The sequence below is a fragment of the Gambusia affinis genome, linkage group LG18 (genome assembly GCF_019740435.1).
Source record: "Gambusia affinis linkage group LG18, SWU_Gaff_1.0, whole genome shotgun sequence".
NCBI classification, from domain to species: Eukaryota; Metazoa; Chordata; class Actinopteri; order Cyprinodontiformes; family Poeciliidae; genus Gambusia; species Gambusia affinis.
The window spans coordinates 3,653,097-3,664,601 of record NC_057885.1 but is presented as its reverse complement, the minus strand read 5'-3'; the positions used below and the strand labels follow the sequence as shown (position 1 = coordinate 3,664,601).

General features: G+C 36.9%; 2 protein-coding genes across 2 annotated transcripts; both read right to left on the bottom strand.

Annotated features, from left to right (window-relative positions):
• Window positions 1-338: 338 nt before the first annotated feature.
• On the bottom strand, window positions 339-2,834 carry LOC122820484. The gene is made up of 5 exons (XM_044097939.1): window positions 2,437-2,834; window positions 1,988-2,329; window positions 1,739-1,852; window positions 1,609-1,643; window positions 339-1,112 (listed from the first exon to the last, which is right to left on the bottom strand). The coding sequence occupies exons 1-5, from the start codon at window positions 2,477-2,479 to the stop codon at window positions 972-974; spliced, it is 675 nt and encodes a 224-aa protein (XP_043953874.1). The 5' UTR covers window positions 2,480-2,834; the 3' UTR covers window positions 339-971.
• Window positions 2,835-2,975: 141 nt separating this feature from the next.
• On the bottom strand, window positions 2,976-11,472 carry LOC122820634. The gene is made up of 10 exons (XM_044098208.1): window positions 10,863-11,472; window positions 10,405-10,737; window positions 10,252-10,293; window positions 10,043-10,153; window positions 9,905-9,933; window positions 8,441-8,560; window positions 5,137-5,197; window positions 4,698-5,036; window positions 4,322-4,554; window positions 2,976-4,047 (listed from the first exon to the last, which is right to left on the bottom strand). The coding sequence occupies exons 1-10, from the start codon at window positions 10,906-10,908 to the stop codon at window positions 3,925-3,927; spliced, it is 1,437 nt and encodes a 478-aa protein (XP_043954143.1). The 5' UTR covers window positions 10,909-11,472; the 3' UTR covers window positions 2,976-3,924.
• Window positions 11,473-11,505: the final 33 nt, after the last annotated feature.

Sequence of the window (11,505 nt, the reverse complement as noted above, 5' to 3'; positions counted from 1 at the left end):
TTTTGTAAACAAAAAAAATTGAATCATGTTTCCCAACCCCACAATCACACCACCACCAGACCCTGCCCAGCAATAACATCGCTGCATTTTTCATCACAACACATTCAATAAGTGCAATAAATTTACATTGCTATAAGGTGTGCATGGCTTATGCTTTAATAAAAATATTTGTAAAAATGGCAACAAAGAACACATTTTTTGTGGGACACCCACAAGTTTGACATGAAGGACAAATGAGATTTATTTATTTATTTATTTATTTATTTATTTATTTATTTATTTATTTATTTATTACTATTACTGTTACTCAAGGTAAGACATTTCTTTGTGCCCTTTATCCCAGAGCAGGTGTCTCAAACTCAAGTCCTCCAGGGCCGCTGTCTGGCAGTTTTTAGATGTGCCACAGGTACAAAACACTGGGATGAAATGATTTAATTACCTCCACCTTGTGTAAATCAGTTCTCCAGAGCCTTAATGACCTAATTATTCTATTCAGGTGTGGTGCAGCAAAGACACATATAAAGGTTGCAGGACTACAGCCCTCGAGGACTGGCGTTTGAGACCCATGTCCTAGAGCATTTCCCAGTAAGCAGTTACATTTTGGCAGCTCTGGCATCCCATAGGCTGCTATTTTGAACACTCCTCTTTAATTGAAAACAACACAAGAAATGAAATATTCCTGTTGGAGCAGCAAAGGGAGGAAATCCTGACTAAATGTCAGAGGTGTGCAGCAGGTTGCAGGTCCTTTATGACACTTTTTATGTTTAGAGTGAAATGTCAAATATTTTGAAAGTAAAAATTCAAGTTCAAGTCAAGTCCCAAGTTCTGAGTGACATGTCTGTCTCAAGGCCACTCCTCTTCCTTTATCAGTTTTTAATCAGTTTTATTAAATCTGCCACAAACAAAATGTGATATTCTAACATTTCAAGAAGAAAAAAAAGGAGCATCAAGCTGCACAGATACTGAGGGATTCATTCCACTCTGACATGAATTTGTCTGGTGGCAGCATACACAGTTGTCTCCAACTCTCTCTCTGCTGCAGGTCTTCTGTGGCTTCCTGCTTTCGGGTGAAACCTTGGAGCAGCATAATGCAGATCATCAGAGTTCAGAGTCTGTAGATGGAGACAGTTTAACCAATCAAATCATGGAAAGATAAATGGTCTAAACATTTACAGTGCTGTTCTTGTCAACCACTCAAATAACTTTTACATGAAATTTTTTTTCCCCCAGACAAACACAACATTCACACAGTTGAGCTTCACACACTCCACATTCACACAGTTGAGCTTCACACACTCCGCATTCACACATTTGAGATTCACACACTCCAGATTCACACACTCCAGATTCACACACTCCACATTCACACAGTTGAGCTTCACACACTCCACATTCACACAGTTGAGCTTCACACACTCCACATTCACACAGTTGAGCTTCACACACTCATGTTCAAATCAGTTGTTAACTTGGGGGGATTTTTCTTTCCCCTCAACAGCTTGAGGCCAAACAACCTTCTAACTGTAAGATGATTATTCTTCCCACTGAACCAAACCTTTAGTTTATAATCTATAATAATCACCAATAACAGAGTTTTAGTTCACATACCTCATTCTGTGGTTGAGTCCGAGAACAAACTTGTGCTAAATCACAGAAACAGTTCATCTGGTTGGTTAAATATTTACAGATTCAGCCTTTGTATATTTTTACATGTTTCATATAAATCACATGTCAATACCTCTTTGCAAAATCCAAATTTTTGCAGCCAGACAGATGATGAGTAACACAAGAAAAATTGTTACAGCACTCAGGATCGGAGTTGGTACATTTATTACTTCATCACACACATTTACTGAGGAGACAAACATGTATAAATTTAGAAACTGAAATAGATGCTATGTTAAACTTATGTGTTATAAAATATGAGATTCATTTTTACATCTACTATTTATTTTTTCATATTACAGACAATGCTTAATAATCTTACCTTCAACTTTTAAATATGTTGCACTGAATATTTCTGGGTTTTCATCTGTGTTCTTTTTTCCACAGAAATACAGTCCAGTATCAGAGAAATCCACTGATCTGATGTTTAAAAAAACATCTGTGATGTTCGATATCATTGTAAATTGGCCGAGTGGAGTTTTGTTTAATCTGCTCCATCCAGAACTACTCATAGACACGATGATGGTGGCATTTGGTCCATCAGCCAGTTTGAACCAGTGGAGATACGTGGGGAACTGGCTCAGATTTGAGCACCGCAGTGTGACTTCTGCTCCAGGCTGAACAACAACTGAGTGAAACTGACAAACCGATGTCGAGGTCCAACCTGTAATGTGCATTGAAGAAAAGGAAAATAATATTAATAATTAATGGTATTAGCACATGAACAGACAGCAAAATCATATAAACAATTCATAATGGAGGCGTACTTACTGAACATGCAGAGAAAAACTCCAAACAAGTTGAAGTTCATCATGGTGTGGAAAGTTCGACTACATCAGCTCAATGATTGAATCTGAACTGTGCTCCAGTTACTGTGATCTTACTGTATGGAGGAGGGAGGAGTGTTTTCATAGTTAACTGGTTGTTGACACTGACGATGGAAAAGTTTCAAAGGATTAGAAACGAACACGATGACAATGAGTTAAAACAACATCGTCTGATTCGATAACATAGAAAAATAAGCATTAATGTGTTTTTAAAGTGAGTTAGTTTTATTCAATAAATCAGAATGTTACATTTTGTTTCAGTAACTTGGTTCACAAACTGAAACACATTACACAGATGAATTCTTCACAGACTGATGTTTTGAAGATTTTATTTCTGTTATGATGATTTTCTGCATATGCAGCTAATAAAGACATGACTTTAAAATGAGAATATTTCATCAGAGACATAAAAAATACTTTGGTACAGAAATGTCAACTTAGTTAAAAGTATGTTTAAAGGTTATTATTCAAGAGTGATTTATTACCTGACATATGAACATATTCATGTTCCATCCCTTTTTACATATTTATCTCAGTAAATTAGAATATTATCAAGACATTTATTTTGTAATTCATCAACAAATGAAACTAGTTTTATGTATAGCTATGTGGAAAAAAAATACAATATTAATAACATATTTTGATCTGGAATGTTTCTAATATTCAACTAATATAATCTGAAAGGTAAAACAAAAGGGAATACATATTAATTGTTAAATTTAAATATTAAATTTACACATAGCTCATATTCCTCCCATTTTTTGATGATGGATTTAACTGAACTCCAGGTAATGCTCAATGTCTTAGAATTTTTTTGCATCCATCCCCTGACTTATGCTTTCAATGAACATTTCTCTGAGTTGCTTGGAGTTTTCTTTAGTCTTCATGTTGTAATGGCAGCCAGGAATGCTGATGAATCAGTGATGGACTTTTCATACAAATGTGACTTTTTTTTACCACAATCATTCAGACTCTCACTGCAATCATACGATCTCCATTCCACTCAATGTGAGACAGTTAGCACCAATTGGCTGGACCTCTGCTTAAATAGGTCATTTGCTTTAAAGGTGTCAGTGTCACTTTATTATTGGGAAATATTTCTCATAGCAGTGTCAGAAAAAATATATTAAAACCCAGAAACACAGTGATAATCCCACCGCAACACTGGCAAAGCAGCAACAAAGAATCTATGAAATATGAGAACTAATGTTAATATAAAACAATCATGTTAAATGACTCTGACATTCACATTCACATCCAGTTCAGTTTTATATGAATCAGGCCCACCGATCTGGATTTCTATATATAGTAATGTCACATTTATCAGATTTATTGAATCTTCTGTAAAACAAAACAAGAAATGCTAATGTTTGAATAATAAAAAAAGAAACTCAAAAACTCAAATAAAAACAGCCTCAAGCCTGACATGAATTTATCTGGTGGGACCATACACTGCAGTTGTCTCCAGCTCTCTCTCTGCTGCAGGTCTTCTGTTGTTTCTTACTTTGGGGTGAAAACTTGGAGCAGCATAATGCAGATCATCAGAGTTCAGATTCTGTGGATGGAAACAGTTTAACCAATCAAATCATGGAAAGATAAATTGTCTGAATGTTTACAGTGCTGTTCTTGTCAACCACTCAAAGATCTTTTACGTTACAGGTCTCATTCTTCCAGCCACATTCAACATTCATACAGATTAATAAGTGACTTAGGTTGAAGTTGAATCTGGAAAAACTGAAAAAAACTGAGAACTTTCTAACAGCAAGATGATTATTATTCTCTCTGCTCCCCACCAAAGTTATAATCCATAGTAATTACCAGAAACTTACCTCATTCTGTTGTTGACTCTGAGTGTAAACGTGATCTAAACAACAGAAACAGTTCATCTGGCTGGTTATCCAGAATTTGTACATTTTTGAATTTTGTTTGTGTGACAAAATAACAGTACCTGTTTGAAAAATCCCATTTTTTGCCACCAGACAGTAGATGAGTAACACAATAAAAACAGTCACAGAACTTAAGATCGCAGTTGGCACATTTATAACTTCGTCAAGCACATTTACTGAGGAGACAAACACATATGAGTTTAGAAAATTCAATAGATGCTGCAACATTGACTTAACTATTGCAGAGAATAAAACTGATTTCTAATTCTTTTGTAGAGTTACATTTTCTCATTAGACTTATAGGTCTTGAAAATCTCACCTTCAATTTTTAAATATGTTGCACTGAATATTTCTGGGTTTTCACCTGCTTGTGATCCACAGAAATACAGTCCAGTATCAGAGAAATCCACTGATCTGATGTTTAAAAAAAGGTCTGTGATGTTAGATGTCATTGTAAATCGGCCGAGTGGAGTTTTGTTTAATTTGCTCCATCCAGAACCATTCATAGACACGATGATGGTGGGATTTGGTCCATCTGTCAGTTTGAACCAGTGGAGAATCGTGGGGAACTGGCTCAGATTTGAGCACCGCAGTGTGACTTCTGCTCCAGGCTGAACAACAACTGAGTGAAACTGACAAACCGATGTGGAGGTCCAACCTGCATTGAAGAAAAGGAAAATAATATTAAGAATTAATGGTATTAGCACATGAACAGACAGCAAAATCATATAAACAATTCATAATGGAGGCGTACTTACTGAACATGCAGAGCAAAACTCCAAACAAGTTGAAGTTCATCATGGTGTGGAAAGTTCGACTACATCAGCTCAATGATTGAATCTGAACTGTGCTCCAGTTACTGTGATCTTACTGTATGGAGGAGGGAGGAGTGTTTTCATAGTTAACTGGTTGTTGACACTGACGATGGAAAAGTTTCAAAGGATTAGAAACGAACACGATGACAATGAGTTAAAACAACATCGTCTGATTCGATAACGTAAAAGTAAGTGGACAGGTATTTAAAAAGTATTGGAGTTGATGAAAGGAGGGTTATATTGTTGATTTGTCACAAATTAGAATATTATTGGAAAGTTGGGTTTAACTCAGTTCATCGAAACACGTTGTGTTCAAATTCAATCTGAAAGCTGAGGCTCTTTCTGAGTTGGGTTGAGAATCTGACTTGGTTAAAAAAACAAGCAAAAAAAAAACAACTCCTTTTAGGGTGGAGCTGTGGCGGCCCAGGGGTAAAACACAACCCATATATGGAGGCCTTACAGGTTGGAGTCCTGGCCTGATGATTCTTGCCTCATGTCTTCCCTCTCTTATTACTCACCTTCTTGTCTAAACACTTTCAAACAAAGATCACTAGAGCAAATAAAATCATTAAAAAAAACATGAAATCAGTCAAATGAAAAATATTTTGGGATATTCAAAGCAACTGCCACTATACCCATTCAAGTAGGTTCACCCTGAATTAAAAAGAGCGTTTTAAATTGAGCTTTTCATTGAGAAAAAACAGACAGAAACCTTTTCTCTCTGAGAAAAAACTGGCGGCCAAACTTTGTTCATTTTTCCAGAGAAAATGCAGACAAAGACGGGAAATGTCAGAATTTGGGAATTGAGCAGCTCTACATCAAAGTACAAACAATAAATACAATCATATAGCAAAGAGTTTTAGGAATAAAACTAGAGACCATTGTGAAAAACTTTAAAGCTATAACCACAAAGACACCTTACATATTAAAGTTATTTCTTTAAAGGTCAGACAGTAGATGAATACAGAGCTGTTACTCACAGTGGGTATCTGGAAAAGTTTACTCAAGAGTTGCAATGCCTTAAATATTTTACTTAAGTAAAAAATACATTGTAGTACAAATACTCCCAGAAATATATATAAATATTTATTTTTAACCAAAATGCCTCTTAAGTAGACAAACGTGAGAAAAACTAGTTCCTACCTGTAAATGGGTCCGTTGTCTTTGTAAAGTCAGACCTTTTTGAAGTTTTATGGGTTATTAAAACAAGTGCAGAATATGAAAACAAGTCTTATGCTAACAAATTGTCTGTCTGTTCAAATAAGACTTTGTAGGAGTTTATAGGATGAATCCAAGATTTCCCCATTATTACACTTCATTCATTGTGTTTTAATTTTTTTGTTTGTTTTGTCATTGTGAGTCATAATCTTCCACCTCAGCAGAAATTCACTGAAAAATACATAATTACTGTAATAAGTGATTGAGAGGCCTTGAAAAGAAAACCGGACTCAGAAGGCAACTTACAACTTTTATTAACAAACTGCATGTTTTTGATGTCTGAGGTCACTCAGGAATGACGATGAGGGGAAGTGATGGCTTGGTCATTTACTGACCGATCAACGTTAAATGGTCATGTAGTCACCGACCTCCATGACGGCTTTGATTGTGCTCCGTTCCTGAGGGGACAGGGCCCCTTTGAGAGCGAGGGCCATCTGGAGAGAACTCCCAGGATTCCCATCTTGTGGATGACATCACTACAGGTGGGGAAAAGCCTGAGGGAAAAATCAGTTTCTTTTTTTACTGATGGTTTCCTCAAAGCAATTCAGTCCAATCCAGAAAGAGGTGATCAGAATGGAGACGCAGAGGCAGCTGGCTGAACAAACCAGTAAGATCTGACCAGCTGAGAGGAAGAGCTTAGATCATTGGTCTCAAACTCCAGTCCTCAAAGGCCTCAGGTCTCGTAACTTTTAGATGTCTCTCTGGTTCAACAACACCTGACTCCAATATGAACTCATTAGCAGAGCTCTGTAGAGCTGGACTGCCTGCTGATAAGGTCATTTTACTATTTAATTCAGGTGTGTAGGACCCATCAAAACGTTGCTGGTCCTCCAGGAATACAGTTTGAGACCACTGGGTTACACATGAGCTGAAAGTAGTGGGAGATAGAAGAACTCTGGCTAAAGTAACATCACAGTGCCCCCCACATCATGCATGAAGTTGTTACAGAAGTGAAGACGTCTGTTAGGGACACTGATTGCTGCGTCTTAGGTGTAAAACAAAGTGTTACCATAGATCCTTCTCTCAGCAGCTGTTGGACTTTAGAACCTTCAATGCTCCCAACAAACTCAGCAGGTTCTTAAATCCCTGCAGTTATTTGGTCATCCCTGATGATTTCTTTTGATCTGAGTATACTATTATAATGCTAACAACTGTACAGTATTAGATTTCCTATGTTGTATATTTACCCTTATTGTACAGTCACTTATTTTTAGCCCCATGTACATGTTTCATTTGCATTTAACTTGCTACATGGATTCTATTCTATTCTATTCTATTCTATTCTAACTCCTGTGCAGTTTGTAGTTTCTGCAGAGGGTCAGTTTAAAGGACAGGAGTTGTGCTTTAGTGTGAGAAGTTTTTGTTGCACATGTTTTGTTTTGTTTTTGCAGAGCTACATGCCAGTTTCTGTGTGGTAAATTCTCACCTCAGTGGAAAGTAACTTGGGGGCGGGATTACCAGGTTAACTGTTGTTTACAAATGCATGATGAATGACAAATACTGTCTGCTATACAGAGTGATGGATCTGTCCATGAGCTCCACTTTCCTTTTATTACATTAACAATAACGTCAGAAACACAAAGGTTGATATTTAATCTAAAATGACTCGGTGAGTTTTGTTGCTTTTGTTTCCGTTGTTACCTTGCAGACCTGCTGATTTCAGTTGCACTTGACCACAGTGGGCTGCCTCTTCCTGTGAAATGAGCTGATGTTTATCGCCCCTCCCTTCCCCCCCAGACCTCCAGGAGACCATTTTACTTTCACCCTCAGTTTTCTCATCACATGTGCCTCGTTTGAGTCCTTTTTATGCAACATGAAATAATTTAATGTGCATAATAAAAATAAAAACCACTCATTGACACAGGGATGTATGAAAGAACAGGATACAGGTTAACTAGATTTTTTTTAATATTAGCTAATAGACATTTAACAGCTTTATCTCTAAATCATATACAAAAAAAACCAAAACTGCATTGTATTAACTTTTTCATAGCAAACATTTTCAGCCAAATATACAAGATGATATTTATCTGCTGTTGGTATACAGAACATGAGTCTCCACTGCCATGTGTTTCGACGCCTTCATGATTTGTCCAGTCTTTGGGAAGAACCTCAGCAGAGCAGAGTGAAGGTCAGAAGAGCCCAGAGTCTGGAAACAGAGGAATCAGTGTCATGGAAGAGAAGCATCTGACCTCGTGGCAGACATGTTGTTCACTGTGTCACACTCAGCTCAGTTCTATTTATTTATATGGCGCCATTTCACAACAAATGTCGTCTCCAGGCTCTTTACAAAAGACAAAAATCATTTCTTGTCAGTCACACGTACATTGCAATTGATCCTCAATTAGTAATTAAAAGTACTTTAAAAACTTTATATTATGATACATAGCATCCCGTCAGGAAAAAGTAGGCCTGCCCGGCCTGGGGCTGCACTGCTGCAGTGCACCCCACGCTGACTAACTGCATCTAGTGGATATCACCTAAAATAACATCATCAGTGTTTCTTCAGGTTGAAAGGAAATATAATCTAATATGCTTCATTTATTATTATTTTCTGCTTATTCAATGTCAGGTCATGAAGTAGCAGCTAATCCTACTACACTACTACTCTGTAGTGAGTAGTGTCAAGAACAATCCCATTCTTTAGAACGGCTCTTTACCCTGAGTGATTCTATTTACTTAATCAGTGAATAAATATTATGTATTATATTCAGTCCAAAGTGATAAATTGTTCCAGTTTCACTCCAGTTCTCTGTAATGTCAGAAGGCCATCAGGCTCCTCACTCTTTGTGCTGATTCAAATGTGGGTCCACTTTAACCTTAAATCTCCTAGGTAATTATTAAAAGTACTAAGGAGCAGAAAAAGAGTCCTAAGCCTGGTTTTAAAGTTTACAGAAAGGAACTTCTGTTTAATGCTCAAAACACACTGAAAATTCAGAAGTCACACAGGACAAGTTTCACTGTCTGAACTGGAAACTGCACAACAGAACTGTTCTGTAAACGTTGAGAGACATGTTGGTCCAACCAAGCCTTCCTCAAGATTTGCATTTTAACATGCTGACAATGCTGATGCTGAAAAGAGAGAAAAAAAGGCTGAGGAAAAGAAGACAGTGTTGAACGCTAACAGCTGAGCAAATGAGGGTAAAAATCAGAAAAACTGCTGCAGCAGTTGACTCGCTGCACAGCTTCCCCAGAAAATCTTTAGCACTGCTTGAACACAAGTGGTTCTTAGTGTGGACGCACTAATCTAGGTGTACCTGAATTCATCTGACAGATTTTAACAGTGAAGTTGATGAGTGTGATCATGAAGTCAGATTACCCAAAGTCACAATCACAAAAATGAAAGGTTTCAGTACGTTATAGTTATTTATACTGTTCCACTTAGTTTTCCAATCATCAATTATCTTATTTTTTCATTTCAGTTCATTTTGTTCATTTTGGTTGACTATAATAACATTGGTTCAGATAGTGTTAGTTAAATGACTCAGTTTACCTTGTTTCTTTCTTTCTGCAGCCTTGATGCTAAAAGATAAATGGAAAAGTCTGGTTAGTTTTTTTACTGGTAACATATTTATTGTTCTGTTCTAAATTAGCTTAGAATAAGTTGTCCAATAATATAATCAAACTGTACCTCTCTCAAGTCTCCTGTTTTTAACAGCCAGAACAACGACTGCTACAGAGAGAAGAGCAGTCAGAGAACCTAAAATCCCAGGCATCAGGTCCATCAGTTGGTCCACGGCTTCTATAAATATTTACATATTACATGTTTTTTTTATCTACTCAGTGTTTTTTGTACTGCAGTTTAATCCAGTGAACTCTTTTCTAAGACAAATAACCTACTTGTATTATCAGAATCTCCCTCGTCTTTGGAGTCTCCATTAGCTGAAAATATGGAGGATATATTTTGGTTATTTCTTTTTTTTTATTTTTCTATAACTTTGTATTACAACAATAACTTTCTTAGATTATTACGGTACACAGAGTCAGTCTTACCTTTAATGATTAACTCTGTTGCACTGCCAATAACTGTATGTTTCTTTACATAAAATCCACAGAAATACAACCCAGAGTCCATCAGGTCCACTTGTTTGATTTGTAGAAATAAAGTTGTCTTGTTGGAACTCATGATAAATTTTTCACTGTGGAATCCATCACAGTATGAAGGTTCAAATTCAGAACTGTACATGGAGGAGATGCAGCTGGGTTTGGTTCCATTAACCACTCTGAACCAGTCTATGTGGGTTGGAGATGAAGAAATGTTGGAGCAGAACAGAGTGATGTCTTCACCAGGATGGACGTTCACAGTTAGAGACTCACAGATCCAACCTGAAACAAACAGATTCAACTCTAAGATGACAAAAGTAAATCAATAAGAACAGAAAACTGATGAAGTTAAAGAACACACAGTTTAAATGGAGTCCATGTTGAAGATGATTTAATATCATACTTACTGTGGCTGCAGAGAAGTAGAACTGTTATCTGCATGAAGTTCTCCATTCTGCGTACAACAATGTCTCAGTTTGGCCGCTTCTTATGCAGGGGGATTTATTAGAAAGGGGAGTGGTGAACAGTTCACTTCACATCATGTTTCACATTGTGCTTGTGTTTCTCTTGACCAAACTTTGACTTTAGAAATATGGAATTCAATTTGAAAAAAGTTTAATTATTCTGACAGTAACCTAACTAACCAGTTTGGTTATTGTTAACTACTTTATACTGAAAGCAGCGTGGTCATTCTAAAGTAGTCTGGTGAAGAGGGTGAGCATAGTTACAGGGATTTTTTTTGTTTTTTGTGGACAATCCTTCACCACCATCATCTCCAGAGGTTCCACATCATTCCTTGGAACAGATTTGTCCTTCTTCATCACCCAGGTCAGGTTATTTTAAATCCCTGGTTCTGCTGCTGCTGCCCCAACAGGTGATGGCAGATGAGATTACACTCCAAACAACAGACTCAATGAAGACAGGCAGCATCTTGCTGCAAACATTGAAGTTTATCTACATCAATGTTTCTCAATTCCACTCTTCATGGACCACTGCTATGCATATTTTACACGTGTCTCGCTTCCAGAACACCTGATTCAAATGATTGCA